The following is a 21,454-nucleotide window of genomic DNA, read 5'->3' as shown; positions in this document are numbered from 1 at the left end:
CATATTTGAGGAATAAACCAACAGATTAAAGGCTTCTCCTCTCTCTCTCTCTCTCTCTCTCTCTGCTTTTCAAAGAATAAGTAAAATTTTTAAAATATAAATTTATTTTGATGCGAGAAGTTCTGAAATCCATGCAAATAAAAGATTTCCAAAAAGTTCACAGAAAATGTGTATTATGAAAACTCCATGTGTGTTTCATAATATTTTTAAATAAATATCTTATTGTCAATGACTTTGTCACAGATTCTGTTCTCTAAGATCTTTCAATGTGATCTTGAGGGCAATCTGCTAAGGGAATAGAGTAAGAGTCCTTTTTTGGAAAAAAAAAATTTTTTTTTAATTTTTATTGAAAAAAATTGACAGAAAAGAAACTCAGAGAGAAAGCTCTTCCATCTGCTCATTCACTCCCAAGATGGCCACAATGGCCAGGGCTAAGCTGATCTGAAGCCAGGAGCCAGGAGCTTCTTCCAGGTCACCCAAGTGTTGCACGGTCCCGAGACTTTGGGCTGTCCTCTACTGCCTTCCACCAGCAGAGAGCTGCTGGGAAGTGGAGCAGCTGAGACACAAACTGTGACCCATATGGGACGCTGGTGCTTGCAGGCAGAGAGGATCAGCCAATTGAAGCATAAGATTTCATAATTTTTTGCGTCCAAATTAACCCATCTTTTAATTCTATCTTCCTGTGAATATTTTGAATTCTCCTTCTGATGGCCACTGATGAAAATAGAATTGTTCTCCCAGGAGGGCAAATGAACCACTACCCTGTCCCTGGACTCACGGCATACCCCTGCATCTTGGTAAACACTGTGAACTGCTATCTGTCCTCTAAAACACCAGAGCTTTGTACATTTTAAAATAAATTGCTAGAAAGTTGCATGTTGTTGATATCTGAAATCCCAATAGAAACTTGATATAGTATGTGGAAAAAGTGTCCTCTTGTTCCAGTGGCTAAGGAAAATGCAATATGAATATATTTCAACAGTTTCCTGGATAAAAATGTAGTAAATCCTACTGTAAAAAACAAAGATTCAGAATAAAGATTCAGCTAAAACATATTCTTACAACTTTTTATGTACATGTTAGCATATACTTCTGGACTTTTCTCTATCCTATGTGTATATACCTGTGTCCTATTTACCTAGATGATTATACATATATAAATATTTCCTTTGTTTTTGTCAAAAATCCCATTTTTAGATGGAGTTATGCTGTCTTAGCTGCTTGTCCTTTACACAGACATCTGTAAGGCCACAATCAGGCCAACATGCAGGATAACTGGAGGGTTTGGGTCTGTGGGCTCTCTCTCTTTCTCACTTGTGCTACATGGACATACATGAAAAGCTGTTTTTAAAACATCTGAGGATTTATTAGTAATGGGGATATGAATAACATAAACAGTAGAACTGTAGAATTATGTTCCTTATTAGTATATTCAAGGGGACTTCATGGGAAAACAGAATTTTAAAATAACCTTATTTTGATGTACAACATTTTTAAATACTTGCACTTTTTAAAAAGAATACATATTTGCATTGAACTACTGCCCTGGCCCAACCCTACCGATGGTAGATGTTTGGGAAAGTGAACTACCAAATGAAATATCTTTTACTGGCACTCTCACGCTCTCTCTTACTTTCAAATGGAATGAAAATAAATCAGTAACATTTTTTTTTAGGGATTTATTTGTTTGAAAGACAGAGTTAAAGAGTGAGAAGGAGAGAGAGATCTTTCATCTGCTGGTTCATTCCCCAAATGGCTGCAGTGGCTGGAATTGGGCTGATCCAAAACCAAAAGCAAGCTTCTTCTTGGTCTCCCTTATGGGTGCACGGCCCCAAACACCTGGCCCATCCTCTTCCACCTTCCCAGGCTGTTAGCCAGGAGCTGGATCGAAAGTGAACCAGCCAGGACTAGAACCAGTGGCCACTTGGGATGCCAGTACCAGAGAGGAAGGCCAACCCCAATAAAACGTTTTGTTTTGTTTTGTTTTGTTTTTAATGTGACCCACAAGGTAAAATGAGAATCTAAAAATGTTTGATGCTTTGTGACATGGGATAATGAAACTTTCCTTAGATTTGAGAAATCAAATTTCAGATATATTAATCATTAATTATATACTGGATCATATGCAATTGTTCTATATAGCATTTTCCTTTTCCCAAGTACAAGATATTAAAGTTGTCAAGAAATTTGATTAAAATTACAACTCTTTGAGGTTAATTTTATTTCATCAGGCTTATTGTCATAAATGTAAAATATCACTCCCTCTGTATTTTCCTTTTCACTTTGAAGAAATACAAAATGCATATTGACCGAAACACTGGCATAATTGAAATGTTCATGGAAAAACTACTGGACGAGGATGAGGGAACCTATACTTTTGAGATTCAAGATGGAAAAGCCACTGGCCACTCTACTCTTGTTCTCATTGGAGATGGTGAGTATTCAACAGAATGTTAGCTCCTATCTGAACTCTAGTGTTCAAGATACAGTTTTTCAATGAATGCCTTTCATAGTATTTCATTGCATAGACATGAAAGGTAACTTAGAATAACAAAAGATTTATCCCTGGCCACAGGCAAGACTGCACATCGTTTATGTATTAAATGAGTATTACTAAAATTCCCCAGTGAGGAAGATTGCAATATAACCAACACTGTGTATATCTCAGAAATGAGCCATAATAGTGTTTTATGTTTGTGCTTACTTTAAATTGCTTAAATTGAGAAGAAAAATATGTAGAAGTAGTAAATGCCAAACCTATTCATCATATGTTATAACTGGATCCTAGCAAGTAGCAGCCATGAAAACTACCAAGCTTTAAAATGTGGCATTTAACTAGCAGGGAAGAGTTGGCCCTTTCAGTTCAAGCCTCCAGTACTAGTTCACAGTCTCCCACCTTGCAGACCTCGGACGAGTCACTTAGCCTTTCCAAGCCTGTGCCTTTATCCATCAGATGAAAATCAGCAGGGCCCAATGTGTGTGTGTTGTTGTAATGAATATAGATCACTTAGCACAGTGGCTGATATTTGCATCTGTGATGCTCAACTCAGTGTCTTACTTCTTTGCTTTTCAATTTCCAGTTTATAAAAAGCTCCAGAAAGAAGCTGAATTCCAGCGGCAGGAATGGATTAGGAAACAAGGTAAGAATAAGCAGTAGGCAACTGATCAACTTCAGTTATTAGTACAAAATATTCTAAGAGAAGTCCCATAGCAAATAAAATGAATGTTGTCAATGTTAATATCTAATCAATAAAAATAATTGACAATATTTTTATTCAAAATGTGGATGTTAAAGTATTTAAAAAGCAAATCTACATTTACAAAAATTTTGACTTTGGGCCTGGCACGAGAGTCTACTGGCTAAAGTCCTCGCCTTGCACTTGCCAGATTCCATACGGGTGCTGGTTCTAATCCCGGCAGCCCCACTTCCCCCCCAGCTCCCTGCTTGTGGCCTGGGAAAGCAGTCAAAGATGGCCTAGGGCCTTGGGACCCTGCAACCCACATGGGAGACCAGGAAGAGGCTCCAGGCTCCCAGCTTTGGATCGGCGCAGCTCCAGTTGTTGCAGACACTTGGGGAGTGAATCATTGGACAAAAGATCTTCCTCTCTATATACCTGACTTTCCAATAAAAATAAAATATATCTTTAAAAATTTTTAACTTTAAACATAAACCACCTTCAGATTTAAAAGTGAGTTTTGATTTTGCATTGATAAATAGACTGGTTACTTGGTATTGTTCAAATTTTATAGGTCCACATTTTGCTGAGTATTTGAGCTGGGAAGTGACTAGTGAATGCAATGTACTGCTGAAATGCAAGGTAAGAAATGGCTAATTCACATGAAATAAGAATAAAGTAGAATGTAATGACAAAGAAGATGGATTTTTCTTCATCTCCTTCATTTTAACCAAATGGTCACATTGTTAATGTTGAAGGTTACTATACCCACTGGCTGGTGGGAAACATATAAAACAACACAGAAATGCTGGTAGTCATGATTGTTCATATTTAGTACCCCTGATTTAGTAAAACAAGGACCCAGACTGTTATTTTAACTATAGGCAAATGTTCCTTTTCTAAAATGGTTAGCACCAGGAGTGTTCTAAAGTTTGCATTTATTTGCATTTTGGAATTTTGCATATACATGAGATAGCTTGGTTGGGGAACCCATGTCTAAGCATAAAATTCACTTATGTTTTATATGTACCTTATGCACATAAACTAAAGGTAATTTATACAATATTTTTAATAACTTTGAACATGAAGCAAAATTTCATGGTATAGAATTTTTCTCTTAAGGCATCATGCCAGCACTGAAAACGTTTCCAATTGTGGATTTCAGATTAGGGATGCTCAACCAACGTTAACCTCTAAGACTCTGACATTACTCTTGTTTTCAGCTGAGTGTGCCCCCTGAGCGGTAGATCTGCTCCAGAATCCTGGCTGCAACCGTGTTGTTCTAAGGAACTTTCTACCTAAATTGCAGGACTGGCAAGGCAGTCCCATTGAGCACTCGCAGGGGGTGCTGCAATTCTGAACTGCTCTGCTCCCTGGCAGAGAGAAGTTTGGGAATGAGTCAACAGCTCACAGAAATGGTCTTATACAGCTCTTGAGAATTGTCAGGAGAAAAGAAAATGTCTGTGCTAACATTTTAAACTACCTTTTACATTAGCATATGGTGTTCAATGAATCATTGAAAATGTCTTCAACAAAGATCTGTTGGATGAACTTGGAGTGTTGAGGCCATATGATTGACAGTGACTCAAGGTGGAAGCATAGACTTGGCTTTGGACATGTAATTATCCTTAAAAACCCAGGAGTCCCAGTCTCTGTGAAGGCTAATGCATTACAAGAAACTGTGCTTTATCAGAAATATCTAAGAAAAATCAGTTCCAGATTTTAGCCTGTTAGGAAATGATAGAGCTTCAAAATCTTCCTCAGAGAGCAGCTGCAACCCTCACTCTATCAGTTTGGCTGCTCACTGCCATGTTGCCCATATTCCCTTTCGACTGCACACTGCCCATCCCCTTAAACTGTCCCTTTCCCAGAAGCGTACAGGTCCCTGCTCCTCCAGCACCATCTGTTGTCTTCTGGAAGGTGAACTCTGTCATCCCGTTTCCATGGATTTTCTCAGAGAACCAGCCCCTTTCCCGGATTGCAGACGACCAAGGACAGCCCCAAATGGGATATGGATACTCACTCAGAATGTATCCATGCTGCTCCAGCTTCTTGGACAAAATTCTATCTCAAAGTTCCATCTCAGTTATCTCTATGAGGCCTGCCCCTTCTCATTCCAGGTAGAAAGAGCCATCCTTTATCTTCCCATGGCCATTTGTTGCCTTATTATTACAGCAATTTTATGTACATTTGGCACTTTACATACTGCAGTGTTGTTCACAGAGTATGTATAACTAAGCATTCAGACTCACAGGCTATCAGGGAACCCCTGGCACTAGTGTCCTCAAAAGGATTCATGAGGAGCAGGTGTCCTGTGCAGCAAGTTAAGCCACTGCATGGGATGCCTGCATGCCTTAAGGGAGTGCCTGGGCTTGAATCCTGCCTCTGCTTCTCAGCCAGCTGCCTGCTGCTGTACCTTAGGAAGCAGCAGGTGATGGCTCAAGGACTTGGGTCCTTGTTTACCCATGGGAGAAACTGGGAGGGAGCTACAAGCTCCTGACTTTGGCCTGGCACAGAACATTTGGTAAATCAAGCAGATGTGGGATCTCACTGTCTCCCTCTGTCCCTGTCACTCTGCCTTTCAAATCAACCACTTAATATGCAAAAGTTAAAAAAAAAAAAAAAGAAACCCACTTGGCATTTCTGTCCTATAAGTGCTCACGTGGACAGCTATTCCCTTTTCTACCCCTAGTGGCAGCTCAGCTACAAGGAGGTAAGGGCTACACTGGGCATGTGGTATCGTGGCTTAAAACAAGCCCATGTCTTGGAGGATCACTACACTTAATTAACAACTCCTTAGGGACAGCTTCCTGGATCTCCACAGGGACCATGTTCAAATTATGAGTTAGTGTACTCCACGAAGCCCAAAGCCTTTCCAGGTCGTCCAGGCCACATGCTGCTTTCCCATGAGATCCTTTTTGGTCATAAACAATGTCTCCTACTAACCAGTTACTTTCTAGAATAAAGACCCAGTTAATGGGACCATAAGGAGCATGCGTATGTAATGGCTTCACTCAAGTCTTATGTTTTATTAACTGACACTTTTTTTTAACATTTTAAAAATTTGACATTCCTTATTTATAATAACAATAAACATTTTTTTCATCTACTTGTGTTATAGTTGAATTTATTCTTTGAGAGATTTTATGTACATTTTACGAATCATTTAGTGGGGAATTTGGGATCTTTTCCTTGCTTTTGTCGATGAGAAATAAATGAAAATATTCTCCTTTGTAAAAGCAAGTTAAACCTTGCAGATAATACTCAAGGTCCCTGTAACCTTATTAGGCCGTTTAGTTCACTTGAAATTTGCATAATAATTGTGAATTCCTATGTAAATAAAATTTAACATTGCTAAGCAATTTCTTAAGCCATGCCGCTTTTCCGTGCTTCATTTGTGTTTTATGAAATGTTTAGGTAGGGACAAAGCGTTTGCTCATCCTCTTCCCTTAATGAAGCCATTTGCTTCTATGAGACCAACTGAATTTTAATCCGGTGGAATTTTATGTTTTTTCAGTTTTAAGATTTTTAAATTTAAACGCATAGGTTTGTACGTAGATTTACATTCTTTCTTTACTCATCTACCAGGTGATTTTTAGAGTTAAGTTTTATTGCTAGAAATAGAAATGCTATTGATTTTGGTTTATTCACTGATATCTATAATAAACTCTTTTCTTGATTAAAATAGCTTTCAATTGATTCTTTTCGAAAGTTCAGTGCTTTTTCTTGGATACCTGCTGCATTTGGAGCTATCTAGTTTCCTAAGAGTGATATTTCTTTATTTCAAGAAGGACAATTGTGACTTTTCTTCTAGGTCGCCAACATTAAGAAGGAGACCATGATTGTGTGGTACAAGGATGAGAGAGAGATCTCAGTGGATGAGAAGCATGACTTCAAGGATGGCATATGCACTCTGCTTATAACAGAGGTAAACAGACACTGTTACATTTGCAATGTTACTTCCTAGCTCCAGACCCCATGTTCTCCTCCAAAGAGAGACGAGAGTCTATATTCCTTTGTGCTCGGATTAGTAATAGCTTATTTCCAACCACTATAGGAACACGAAAGCTTTCCTCATTTTGTGATATTCATGCATTAGCTATCGAGTCAATTTCAGCCAGATGCCCTAACTTGCTTTTCTGAGCCCCCCTTTTCTTTCATATATGAACAGTTTTGTGGATCCTTTATCTGTAATTAAAGCTTGTGATAAATTGTTCCCTGAAAGTTTAGGTAGTCAGACATAATATTTGTGTATATATGTATACACACACACACACACATAGTCATAGCATAGATTTTTGTCTACTTTTTGCTTTTTGTCTTAAAGAGCACAGCTTTCAAATATATTTGCCATACTTTCTTAATAAATAACAGTAGATTAAAACATAAATACCTCAAGCTTCAAATCAATTATAGCCTTAGAGAGTAAAATTATTACACACCAGCCTATCAAATTAAAATGAGTACATGTGTTTGCGATCTGGCCATCTCTAGCATGACTAGATACTTGTTCAGTGAATGCTTTGACATCAGTTTCATAGATCAAGAGCCATAAAAATGTAAATCCTCTCTAAGCTCCCATGTGGTGTGTCTCTTCCCCTCTCAGTTTTCCAGGAAAGATGCTGGGATTTATGAAGTTATCCTGAAAGATGACCGAGGGAAAGACAAGAGCAGATTGAAGCTTGTGGATGAAGGTCAGTCCGCCAAACACAGGGACCCCTTTTCTGTATTCTGGATACACATTCTCAGAGCTGTGATGGAGGCAGGTCTAATGACAATTACAGTCATGCTGATTTATTTTTTTTTTTGTCCGCAGATTTGGGGTTAATTGAAATTCCAACAGAGTGAACTGCTATTTGATTCAAAAACACACTTCATTCACTCTTATTTTCCTAGAAATCTAGAAGTGTACTTTTCATCCTCAGAGAATTTATAGGCCAAAGCCCAGGAGGAGGCCATTACATGATATCATTTAAATTATCATTTTAAGTCTATAAAAATGTCCCAGAATCAAAAACTTCATGAGAAACATGTTGAAAAATAATCCACTCACATAGGCGGCAGAAGGAGCGAAGTCTCATGGTTGCTAGCAGGGCAGGAAGGCCATTTCTACTTTCCAGACATTGCAGGGGGCAAATGCACCGTTACAATGAGAGCCTCCATATGATACCCACACTTATAATTTTGTTCCCGAACAAGGTGTTTAAAAATACTGCTATCAAGCAGCAGGTGTGTGACTTTGATTTCCCCTTTTCACCGCTGGTGGAGGGAGAGATGACTGTGTTTATTGACCTATTAGCTGAGGAAGAGCTGGGACCTGGAGAGTTCATTCATATGCCTTGATGAGGCAGACAAGAAAACCTCCCTTAGTGTAAACTAAGGTTTCCTAGGACTTCAGAACAAAGAGAAATTCAAGGCCAAGAACCTTCCTGGAAATCTCACTTTGGCACTTTCTCCAAAATGTAAATAGAGTGATAGTCACAAAGGATTCAAGGAGGGAAATATCAAAATAAGCAGGAATCTTTTCAAACCTGATAGATGTTGACTCGTTTCCTCAAAGATCACCTATTGTCAGCTAGTCAACAAGATTACCTTGTGTCTAATGACTTTTCAGTACTCACAGTTTGAGATTTAACCTTACATGGAATCGTTACGCTCAAGTTTTGGCTCTGAATCTCTGTCCACAGCCTTCCAAGAACTGATGTCTGAAGTATGCAAAACAATAGGTAAGCTGACATTTCCTCACAACACTGCTTCTTTATTCTCCTACCAGATTGGGCTCCCAGTTGTATGAACTACACTGTTCTTTTTTTTTTTTTTTTTTTTTTTTTTTTTCTTGCAGCTCTGTCTGCCTCAGATCTAAAAATCCAGAGCACTGCAGAGGGCATCCGGCTGTATTCTTTTGTTACTTACTACCTGGATGACTTGAAAGTTAACTGGTCTCACAAGTAAGTAAGTGGGAACTACTTCCTGTGCTATGTAGAATATGTCTTCTGCTGAGGATGGGAGAAGTAGAATAAAAGGTCTTCTGTTGCTCTCAGGTAAGGAGACTCGTCCATTCTCACGCAGGATGCTGGCAGCAAGGACAGAAACACCCAGGTCATTTGAGGCACACTCTGTCCCTCAGCACGTGCACGGTGAGGCCAGAAATGGCTCCAGTGTATTTCTGTGATCTAAGAAGTATCATAATTCACAGATATCTCTACAGTGTGACCTCCATCTCCAGATCATTGTTTAGGCTATCCTAGCTTCCTTCACTCCCTCCCCAAAATCCCTCCCCCTCACTGATTTCCCGTATATTATTATAATTATATAGTCCTTCATAAGCAGTCATAAGTCCATCATTCTGTTTTTTAAGTGTATCCTGACATTGTGAGTAGGGACAATGGCATAGAGTCCAGCATCCTATTACCAAGATATATTTAATAGTTTTATTGGGCGTCCGTCTTTGATTTGGGCTATCTTAGCTTTGTGAAGCTTCTGGAGGGCCATTCTACATGTAGTGAATGCGTACTGTGGTCCAAGACAACACTGAAGCAGGGTGTAGAAACAGGCACTAAATTTCTATCTGAATGAATGGTCTTTCATCAGAGAAGTACTCAAATGGTTGTTGTATATTTCTGTCAGCATAGCTGAGCATGTTTCTTGTCCACTCTCAGAAGATCGTGGAGATCTCAAGATGATGTTGGAGCTGCTATATTTGAACAAAATTGAGCCTGAAGATCTGTTCTTTTCCCACACTACCTTTGTGGAGTTCTAAAGATTCCATTCAAGGCCATGTCTAGGATTCTAGAGTTAAAGCAGTTTCTGTGTCAAACCAGTCCTGCCCTCAGACCGTCCTTAATCTCTGACTTCCTTGAAAAATCCTGAGCTGAGAGGGAACCGAGACCTGGTATGAATAATCTTTTAGAACACAACCATTTTCAGCCCAGTGTAAGGAGGAAGCAGACAACCTTCCAAATGCTCCATCGTTCCTAAGAGCTCAGCTGAGAAGTAGATCATGTAGCATCCCAGGAAGATAGAGAGAAAATGTTCCTTTATGTGATACATTCAGTAGGCAAGGGCAAAAACTGAGCACTTCCCCAAGATAAATGAATTAGATCTGTGAATTCATTTCATAGTCACTTTACGTAACAGATACCCCTTCCTTTAGTGATTAGGAAGCTCAGGTTCAGGGAGGAGACTTGGCCAAGATCACGCCACAAAGAAGTGGGTCAGGGGCTGCATTGATCCATTTTCTGCTGCTAGAATGCAGTGCTAGGCTGGATGAGTTATAAAGAAAATTGGCTTCCTTTGACTAAGAATTCTGGTATAGTGTTTGAGGAGGGTTCAAAACTTGTAGATGGCCTTTTCGGTGGCTGAGTTTCAGGGCATTGCAGGGCGCGACATGGTGAGAGAGAGGGAGTCAGTGTGCATTGTGTGTGTCCTGTGATTCTCTCTTATTTCTTCTGAAGTCACCAATATTCAATCATGAGGACTGCTCCTGATGAGGTTATCTGATCCTCCCCACCTCCCAGAGGCTCTACCTCCAAATACCAGTCAGCTTCAGTCTCTGCCTCCTTGCTACCTCACTGTGGGCTTGAACTCCATCCTGAAGGGACAAGCCCTATTCAAACCACCTTCAGAGCTGAACCCAGGCAGCCTCACTGCTGAGCCCAGCTGCTCCTGACAATACCCGCTCCGAGCTCAGGTTGCATTCAGAGTCTAGATCCAGCAGCTCATCAGAGCTGGATCCCCAAAGCAGCCACTGGCAGTTTCTTCCAAACGGTTTTTTCTGTTATACAGAACACTGTTATTTTTATAATTTTTTTCAATGCCTAGTGAGTTCTAAAAATGAGAAGTCATAAAATTCCAGGAAAGAACACTTTGAATTTCATTCCTTTGTTCTGTTTCATTTGGAACACATTTTAGGAAAGTAATTATAAATTAAAATGGGTCACATTTGAGGAAATCTTTGTGGCATGTAGGACATCTTGGTGAGATCTAATATGCAGTATGAAGAATGAGAAAAGTAAAATTAGCTGAATCATCAATCAACTAAGCTATATATCATCCCAGAAAGCATTAGTTGTTGAAAAAATGAAGACATTGAAATTATGTTTTGAGAAAGCTGCTATTAGTCTAGCAAGTCTTAAAATTCTTACATAATTTGGTCTAGCCTGCTCTACAACTCTTGTGTGTTTGTGTACTTATGAAAGATTCTAGAATCACAGATTGTCTTTCCTGTGTGTACATAGGGAAATGGTATATAGGACAAAAAGCTTGAAGTAGATTTCAGCTTTGTCTTCCTTTGTTTTCTTTGGCAAGTCATTTAATTTTCTGGGTCTCAGTTTTCTCTTATATAAAATTGGAGCAGTAATACCTACTTCATTTGAAGTGCTTTACAAATGTGATATAGTTACAAATATAATGCACATCAGAGATTAAAGAATTCAGATTATTATAGAAAGCAGGAAGCTTTTTGTCTAATTCTCTATTACTTATGCTAAACTCTGTGACATAGAAGGAATACTTTGTCCTACTTTAATGGCATTTGAATCTTTTACATCTTTTCAGATAAATACTCTTTAAAGAAGGTAGTGACATAAAATATTAAATGTTTATTTGAAAGGTAACACATTGGAAATTTGTATTTTACAAGTTCATCTTATTTATTGTGACCACAAAGGTAACATGCTTTTAGAAATCACATTTATAATAATATATACTACAGATTAGGAAAGATTCATAATATGATATCAACCATAGCTTTTCAAGCCATAATTATGGACTTTGGGGGTAACACTTACAGTCTTTTTTCTATGAATAATTTGTTACTGTAATGATTTTGTATATTGCTTTTTTCTCACCATATCACATTTTTATAAACTTCATAAATAGGATATATGTATTTGTCTGTTACTTCACCAATAAGAATTAACCTTGTTTCATTCTCTTATAGAGAATACAATGTGTGGGTTTATTTATGCCATACTGTAGAATACTGAGAAAGTCACTTCCAGGCATGGAGAACATGCCTCTTTCATTTTGGCAGAAACTCTGCCTTTTGTTCACTTTTGACTCTGCTACCAAGATGATATTTACATGTTTTAAATAACTTTGTAACAACATATGCCAATAAATGTCAGCCTGTGTTTTTTAACTAGCATATAGAATCTAATTTATACCCATAGATCATCTACATGAAATATGCAGTAAAGTCATATGTAGCTTGGCCTGTTAGCTATAGGGCTTCCATTATTCCTACAAACAAATCCAAAAAGCACAAATGATCAGTTCCTCTGAGGAGTGTAAGTTTGCAGTCTACCCTGCCCAACTGATATTGGGTGCTAAATAAAGGTCCAGACTATCAGCTCCAGGGCCTTGAACTCCAAGTTTTGTGTGTTGGGACTTAGAATTTCTCTGAAGCAAAACGACAGAAGTCACTCTCATGGTTTTGGAAATCCTCTCGGTTATGAAGATAAGAACAGTCAGTAAGAGACAAAGTAAAGCTCAACTGTGGATGAAAGCAAGCAAATGATGTTTTGTTTGGTTTTAACAGTGGGACTGGTATAAAATACACAGACAGAGTTAAGACTGGGGTCACCGGGGAGCAAATCTGGCTACAGATCAATGAGCCCACTCCTAATGATAAAGGGAAATATGTAATGGAACTCTTCGATGGCAAAACTGGACACCAGAAGACAGTGGATCTTTCTGGACAAGGTAAATGCATACTGTGCAGAAATTAATTCATCATGGAGGAGTGGACCTTTGAAAAAGAATGACTTTGGTGATGTCAAAAGAACAAAATCCAAACAAATTAAGTTTGAAGATAGAATTGGTTTTATTGATGATTCGTGAATCAAACAGTATCGCATTTATGAGGTAGAAGGGTATTCTGCTGGAGTGGCAGAATTATGGGTTTTTGTAATGTAGTTTGAGAAGAAAAGGGAAATAGGGTAGTGCAAGACACAAATAACAGCTATCTGGTTACTCTGCTTTCAGGTTGATGGGCCCCTTTTGATTGGTTGATGGGAATCTCCCATATTTGGGAAAACTGGCACATTTCAAAATCCATTTGATTACATAGCACCCAGCATAAATGATTCTATTCTGGTTTGCTCTAGTCTGCTGGGCCTGGGGCAGGAGCTCAGTCTAAAGCCATGACCTCCCATGAACTTTACCTAGCAATAATTTTAATAAGGCACTTTTAGTTCATTTGTGATGATATGAGCAAAAAGTCAGTGGGTAGAAAATCAGTGAAAAGTGATGTGGAGGGCTCGGCAGCGTGGCCTAGTGGCTAAGGTCCTCGCCTTGATCCCATATGGCTGCTGGTTCTAATCCCGGCAGCTCCACTTCCTCTCTGTCTCTCCTCCTCTCAGTATATCTGACTTTGTAATAAAAATAAAATAAATCTTTAAAAAAAAAAAAAAGAAAAGTGATGTGGAGACAGTAAACTTAGGCGGAAAGCACTACTGACTCAGGAAGATGTTTACAAAGAGGGCAAGTTGATTCACAATCACAATCTACAAGAACCAAGACAAAGAAACATTTTATGGCTGTTGAAATCCGCACGTTCAGAGTCCAACATGCCAACTGTGTTTGGGAGAACTTCAAATGTGGGTAATGTGACTGGAGAAGTGTGCCTGACATACACAAGTGCTGAGGGATGGAAGGGCTAAGGCCAAGGGCAGAGGTCAAAGCATTGACTTTGGAATGGAACAAGGAGAACTCTTTTTTTTTTTCAAAACTAGTGAGTGTGATTTAACAAAAGCAAATCTTGATGAAAATATAAGGAAGTTAGAGAGACTGAGTTCCTAGGGCATCAGATTTCCTGGTCACTGCTGACCTACTTCCTGGTGCAAGTAGAGCAGAGCAGGACAACATAATGAGGGATGCACACTAATGCTCTCCAAGACAGCAGTGGTGGCAATGCTGTTTGGTATACTGGCATCCAATCTCACATGCCTAGGTCTGAGTCCTGGCTCTGCTTCTAATCCCAGCCTGCTGCTCCTATACATCCTGAAGGCAACAGTGCTGGTCCAGGCACGGGGATTCCTGCTACCCACACAGATGACCTAGGCTGAGTTCCAGAATCCAGGCTTCAGCCCAGTCTAGCCCTAGATTTTGTGGGATCTGGAGAGTATGTTGATAGAAGAATGATCTCCCTCTATCTCTCTGCCTTTCTCTCCCTGCCTCTCATGCCTTTCAAATATCAAAGATTTTTTTTAAACGTTTTACAAAGAGCAAAGATCAAAAATAATATACAATGTAGTTAAATTTAAAAATTAACAGGTTAAAAAAATGAACAATTATGAGTAAAAAATTAAAATACATTTCTGCCTTCTCTGGAACTATACTCTTTATCCTAGTCTTTCCCATAGAAATAAAATAGTCTATATTAAAATAACTAAAGGAGGCTGTGGACTGACTTTTTCTACCACTTCTTCCCATATTAAAATACAATCTACATAGTCAGTAATTATTAGGGGTTTTTCTTTCCATCTTCTGAGAGAGGAGAACAGATTTCCAATATTGAGTTCTTTTAGGGACTGAGTCCCCTCATCCTCACGCTCACTCCTCCCACCCTATGTGACTGCAGAGGTACACTAAAGCATTGGCAGTAAGAGCATCTACAGAAACCTGCGCTTGCTGAGCCACGTTTGGATTCTGTTACAAATGCACAGAGAAGGGGATTTTTTTCCCCATAGTGCATCTGGCCATCTATAGCACAATAGGAATGGAAGCAATAAGTTGGTAGGTAAATTTGAAACTTCGCAAAAATAGACTAGTTTAAAGATTTATTTATGCATTTATTTGAATGGCAGAAAGAGAGACTCATCTGCTGATTCACTTCCCAAGTGGTTGCGGTAGCCGGGAGCAAGAAACTCCATCATGGTCTGCCATTTGGTGGTAGAAGCCCGAGTGCTCGGGCATCCTCCCCTGCCTTCCCAGGTGCATCGGTGGAAAGCTGGATGGGAAGTGGAGTAAGCCAAGACTCCAGCAACACTGCAGTCTGATGTTTCAAACTCAGGCTTACCCTCGTACACCATAATTCTGGCCCCTAAATTTTTACTTTTAGTTTCTGATCCTCCAAAGCTTATTTAACCACTCCTTTAAGGAAAAGGCCGTGGGTTTTCTCAGCATTGCCACTGCCTTCAAACAGGCGAGCTCAGCTGTGCCTCTGTCTTCAGTGTGGTATGCACACAAGGACACACAAGGACAAGCCCTGTCTGCTATAAGCTCAGCCTGCTATAGCCCAACTGGCCTCCTCTTCAACTTACAGATGAGGACACATCAAAGCCAATGACTTTCAGCCCGGCTTTACATTGACTCGTTTCTTTCTTCTGTAAAAACGAGCTGGATGGACAAGTATTATCTAAGGATTCTGTAGACTTGAAATGTGATGTTTTCTAGATGACCGAGGAGCTTTAAGGTGGAGGAGAGGGATTTCAAACTGAAGCCAGTGTTGTACCTGAAATCTTCAAAGTGGCTTACTCTTCATGCCCTGGGGGGGTGAAGAAATTATTTTAGAACGATATACTTCTCATTTCCTTTGCTCCCTCTCCTTTCATCTCATTTCTGTCATAGCCCAGGAAGCGTTGCTTCTGGGCAGGCTTGGCACACACTGTGATTTCTGGACTCACTGTGCTCTTCTACACAGTCTGACCAGATACTGTGACACAAACATTTAACTGTCCAGAGAGGAGGCTGTGGTCTCGGAGACAATCTGATAGGAGAAAGCTGTTCCAATACTTAGGATGCTTCTTAGACAATAAGCATTCCTTTTTCTTTGAAACAGACTTTCATTCCCATTTTTTCTTAGTTCTTGCTGAGCTGAAAGCTTTTAACATCTCCTGTTTCATATTTTCAGCCTAGAAAGTATTTGCTGGTCTTGTTAAGTACACTAGTCTGTATCGTGCATACACAGGCACATTCTTTTTCAAAGTCAGTTAATTGTGTCTGGATGGGTCACAAGGACTTAGCATTGTGAACTCCAATCAGTCCTGAGGAAGAAAACTCTAACATTTCTTTTTTCTCTTAAAGCATATGATGAAGCCTTTGCTGAATTCCAACGGTTAAAGTAAGTCCCTTTTCCTACCAAATGCCACCTCCCTTCCTGAATTTCTCTGGACCTCTGCATGCCCCGGGCCCAGCCAAGTTCTGGAAAAAGTGTTTTGTTTCACCAAGTGCTTAGTCAATGCAGGGCTTCCCGCTGTTACCCTAGCAGCAAAATGCCTCTGAAACAAAGACTTGCCGTCAAGGTTAAGCCATTCTGAAGTAATACTAAAACAAAATTCTTCTTTGTTTGTGTGTTTGTCTCTCTCAACCACAGACAGGCTGCCATTGCTGAGAAAAGTAAGTAAGCCGGTTTCATGTTTACTACTGGTATAGATTCAATTATAAGTTTCTTTTGCTACTGTGATTACAGATAGAGGAGAGAAACTGGGTTTTTTCCCCCCACTTTTTACTAAATCTTGATATTCTACATGTTTTCATTTTAGCCTTTCAAGTAAAAATGTCTATAAATAGAAGGTCTCAGATTACATTAAAAAGAATGTCATGTATTTCTCAACTTGAACCGCTAACCAGATATGTAGAGAAATCTTTTGGCTGAAACTCACATAACAAATAGGTTACTGGTCACTTGCAGGCACAGTCTGTCAGGAAAAAAAAAAAGAAGAAGAAGAAGAAACCTTGTAAATTTGATCTGCGGCAAAGACCTGAAACTTCCAAGAAGTACTGAGCATTTTCTGGAGATCCTATAAAAGAGCTGACTCCAGCCTTCCTTGTTTTTCCAAACTAGACACAGCCCTTGTGAACAGACTCCAAGCTGTCTAGGACGTGTACGCCTGCCTAGCCCAGACACTTATGTCAACTGTTTCACATGCAGGTTTTTAGAGAAATCTGCCAGTCTCACAGAATCCCAAGAGTCGTTGTCTAATCCCTCATATGGAAGCACTTTCTTTCTCCGGGAGCTGGTTTTTGAAACTGTTGTGGGTTTAAACTGTGGAGTTGATCCCAAGCTGGAATATGAGAGAACTCAGGAAAGGAGTGAGAAATATCATCCTTCACCTGCCAGTGTCCCCAACTCCTTCCTGGTAGAACTTCAAAACTTTTTCTTGCACTGTTGCCTTCTCCAGCCCATTCCCCTCTCACTCCTTTCATTGCTTAGGACTTGCATTAGTGAGGCTTGCAGGTAGTAGTAAAAGGGCAGATGCTACACTGGGGCTGGGAAGCTGGCTCAAGAAGGTGTCAGAGCGAGAGGGTACATTTCTTAACTGGTGTTGAGTTTGCCCCTCCCACTGTGGACACACCAGGCAAAACCCTTGTCCACATGCAGTCTTGCTCAATTCTTGAGCTTCTTTGTGGGCAAGGAGCATGATCCTCCAGTTCATGAACTCTTTAACTTCCTGGAGATCAGGCACTCACACCACAGTACGAGGGCTGGCCTGGCTGAAGACACCAGCTCTGAATAGCACCGCCAAGGACTACTATGAAACAAGAAAGGGAAGCTCTTCTGGAAAGGCCCCCAAATCCACTAGATCTCCCTCAGGGAAAGCTCTCCGTTCCATCAGAGGGAAAACCACACAGTGGTCAAACAACGCAAGGGCCCGTGTTGACAAAAGCTGTGCAAATTACAGAGCAATCCTTAATATGAGCAAAGGGACTTCCAGTTGGTATTTTAGGTACAGCTGTGTGCTCCTGTCTGTACACAGTATATAGCTAGAGAAGGAGTAATTCCAAAATCACTGGGCCATTTTTGTTGTTTTGCATGCGGCAAACAGAGAATGGAACTGTCAGGAGAGCAAAGCCATCATGGAAAAATCTGTTCCCTGGGGTGGCTTTGTGAGTATGCTCACTGGCCACCATGATTACGGTGATTAACGAGAAATGCCTTTCCTTGCAGATCGTGCCCGGGTGGTGGGCGGTCTCCCTGATGTGGTCACCATCCAGGAGGGCAAGGTGAGTAGGGAGTACTCCTGAACCATTGCCCCAAACATCCTTTCCAGATGCCACTTTCAGGTACTTAACCTGCCACTTCATCTTATTTTGTGGTTGTCAATCCTTAATCAGAATGGCCATATACAAATTTAAAACTGCAATGAATCTTTCAGTCTTAATATTTGATAAACCAAGCATCAGGATGACAGTTTGTCTTGAGTGGAAATATACAGGCCACTTAGTACCTTCCCAGAGTCACCCACAAGTGTTCAGCCCTAACTCTAGAACAGATACAATGGGCAATGGATGGTCTCTGAAGACACCTTGTCTTTGAAGGAAATAGCTGCTGTGTGCATTTCTATAGACTGTTGCTACTGAAGAGAAATTTCTTCCCATTTGCTTTTAAACTGGTGTTTTCTTTCTCCCTAATAGCCTCTCCCAGAGGGAATAAACATACTTGCTATACTGAATTCACTTTCTTCATCCTCATGTTTCATTAAAACAAACTTAATACATCAATCCAACAGGTGGGGTTATTTGGGGTAGAACAAAACCTTTCCCCACCTCAGAAGACAAACAGGGAAGACAAACAGTAGGCAGACAGAATGCAGGTAGCAAAGCAGGGCCAGGAAGAACGTTAGCGCAAGTGAGGCTTCATTCAGCTGCATTCTCTGGGTGGAAAATGTCATCACCGTTGATTGTAAGCTCAGCTACTGAAAGACTGTTTTTGTTCTCGAACTCTCTTTTCTGTTTCCCACCTGTAATGAGGTTAAAAATATCTAGTTCAGTGGGTCATAGTGAGAATTAAGAGAGTGTACATGAAAGCATTTTTAATCTAAACTTAAATCTAAAGGGTTAGAGTTCATCATGATACATAAAGTCTTTGGGAGTTTTTGTTTGATTTTGTTCAAAGCTTTAACTGCCAGTAATCACAGTTGCTAATGTTATATACCTGGTCTGCTTGGATGAGTTAGTGACTATTCTTCATGATTGCTTCTGAAATGACAATTTATAAATAAAATAGGGCAGCAGCTGCCAAGGATTAGGAAAAGGGCTGGGCATTTGGAGGGAGAAGTTGGTGTTGCTGTGACTGGGTAACACCAGGTGACCTTATTGAGGTAGAAATATTCTGTTGATTGTGGGGATGGACACACAACCTGGCCAGGGGACAAAATTTAATAGAAGGAAGCACACACAGACCCCAATGAGTCCAAGTCAAACGAGGGACAGCCAAATTAAGCCAGTGTATTGTGCTGCTTTCAGTGTATTTGTTCTAACATCATTTGGTAGTTTTATGAAATATTCCGGTGCAGGAGACAATGCAGAAGCATATCAGATGGTTCTAATAATTCTAACAGCGTGCCTGTGAATCTGTTATTGACTCGGTTAGTTGGTTGAGTTGTTTTTTTTTTCAATTGAAAAAGCTAAAGTAAAACTGTAGCCTTGACATTGATCTTTTGTAAGAGGAGAATTCCTACACAGATGGGCACATTACTTAGGAGTGCATTTTGGTGGACCACTTCTGCACCCACAACAGATTGGATGGGCTTTGGGGCGAGAAGTCAAGTGGTGAAGGATGGCATTTGAAAATGAAGTCCGTTATCTGAAGCTACTGTTCCAAAGCCACTCTGGGCTTTGTGATGCCAGGGAAAGGTGAAAGTGAGCAGGTGGTAGTAATGGCAAAGAGATTGCGCTTCTAAGGCAGACTCTAAATTCCATGTGAGAGCAAAAGGCATCTAAATGTTTATGAAAGTGGAGATGAGGAATGGACAGAACTTTTTTGGTGTGTCTTTGATGATAAGCATTCCAGAACCTGGGAACCTCTGGCCCTACCCAGGGATTACTTCCCAGGAGCTCTGTAGAGCTCTAAACCCAGACCTGGAAAATTTGCATTTATTCTCCATCTGGTTATGTCAAACCACCAGCCAGAAGGCTTCTTGGAGTTGGAACATTATGTCTGACCTATGTATTTTTCCCCCATAAAACCTGCCTTGCAGGCCCTCAATCTCACTTGTACCGTGTGGGGCGACCCGACACCAGAGGTGTCCTGGCTGAAGAATGAGAGGCTGCTGGCCTCCGACGACCACTGCAACCTGAGGTTCGAGTCTGGGAAGATTGCCTACTTCACCATCAACGGTGTGAGCACCTCCGATTCGGGCAAGTACGGGCTCGTCGTGAAGAACAAGTACGGCACGGAGACCAGCGACTTCACGGTCAGTGTGTTCATCCCGGAGGAGGAGGCCAGGAAGGCCCTGTCAGATACCCATAAGGGTAACCACAAGTCTAAGTGACCCAGTCCTGGGCAGAGGGGTGCCGAGGCGAGTTGAGACCAGCCAAGCCAACTTGGACTGCTTGTGTGCAAGTGGTTTGGGCTGAGGATATAAGGAAGTTTTGGTACTTTGTCCTCCCTATTGTGTGCTGGCTTAGAGGAAGGATTGTCAAATCTTTCATTCGTCTAATTTTTTTTAAATGCCAACTAACAACACTTTAAGGATTTTCTTAACAACTGGATTATGTATTAAGAAAATAGCACTAGTAGCACAAATGTTAGGAAATGGTTTTAAGGAGGAGATCAGAAGGAAGTTAGAGGGATGTTGAATGATGGTCAGAGAGTAGAAGAAGGTCTTATGGAGCAGAGTCTGGAGTGAATGAAGCTTCGGTGGTAAATTCTGATGGTTGCAATCAAAGAGATCCATTGTTGAGGCCATGGGTGTGTTCCTTATGTTGTTGCCATGGTATTGTGCATTTCTGTTGGCAGCCTGTGACTTGGAGCCTCCTCTATCTGAATAAACACTCCTCATATCATTCCCGTGCCCCTTAAGTGTCTTTCTAATCCTGACTGGGCTGGCCTCTGCTGCCTCTTCCGCAACATCCCCATCATATACCATAACAGCACTGATCCGTTCACAAGGGCAGAGCCCTCCATAGGTCCCACCTCCCATCACTGGTGCGCTGGGGAGTGAGTTTCCCATACTTGACCTACAGGAGACATTTGAGCCATAGCAGGAAAAGATGGGATTTCCTACACATCCTCTCTCTCTGCAAAATTTGATGCTGAAAATGGCCTGTCGCCTAATCATTGCTAGTCTCTTATCTAGCAAATGTTTTATGCCACCAAGACACTAAGAGCCAGCAGGGCCTAGATGCTGTATCCTCGATCTTGGGTGGAGCAAGATAATGGCGTTTCCAAGCATCTAGTGTCTCCTGGGGGAGGTGGATGGCCAGGAACCACCCACAGTTCTCCCTGTCTCAGCAAGAAGCTCACCTCTGGACATGTGAGCCCAGAGGGAAAGGAGTCCAGGTAGGTACCTTCAGGGAAGCCAAAGAGAAGAGAAGGGGATACAGCAGTA

The 21,454-nt window shown here is 40.7% G+C and overlaps 1 protein-coding gene across 2 annotated transcripts in view; it reads left to right on the top strand.

Annotated features, from left to right (window-relative positions):
* The window catches only part of MYOM1 (myomesin 1), a 129,981-nt gene extending 109,070 nt beyond the window's left edge, over positions 1–20,911 (top strand). For both annotated transcript variants that reach the window (XM_004579617.3, XM_004579618.3), the window contains 12 exons: positions 2,290–2,434; positions 3,081–3,140; positions 3,751–3,818; positions 6,991–7,104; positions 7,783–7,870; positions 8,864–8,902; positions 9,019–9,124; positions 12,718–12,881; positions 16,206–16,242; positions 16,495–16,517; positions 18,070–18,125; positions 20,102–20,911. In XM_004579617.3, the coding sequence (XP_004579674.2) occupies positions 2,290–2,434; positions 3,081–3,140; positions 3,751–3,818; positions 6,991–7,104; positions 7,783–7,870; positions 8,864–8,902; positions 9,019–9,124; positions 12,718–12,881; positions 16,206–16,242; positions 16,495–16,517; positions 18,070–18,125; positions 20,102–20,395 (1,194 nt within the window). In that variant the 3' untranslated portion in view covers positions 20,396–20,911. The remainder of the gene's footprint in view (positions 1–2,289; positions 2,435–3,080; positions 3,141–3,750; positions 3,819–6,990; positions 7,105–7,782; positions 7,871–8,863; positions 8,903–9,018; positions 9,125–12,717; positions 12,882–16,205; positions 16,243–16,494; positions 16,518–18,069; positions 18,126–20,101) is intronic.
* The last annotated feature ends 543 nt before the right edge of the window (positions 20,912–21,454 follow it).

The sequence above is a fragment of the Ochotona princeps genome, chromosome 18, assembly GCF_030435755.1.
Source record: "Ochotona princeps isolate mOchPri1 chromosome 18, mOchPri1.hap1, whole genome shotgun sequence".
NCBI lineage: Eukaryota > Metazoa > Chordata > Mammalia > Lagomorpha > Ochotonidae > Ochotona > Ochotona princeps.
Note: the sequence above shows the minus strand (reverse complement) of the source record. Positions and strands in the feature narration are given on the sequence as shown.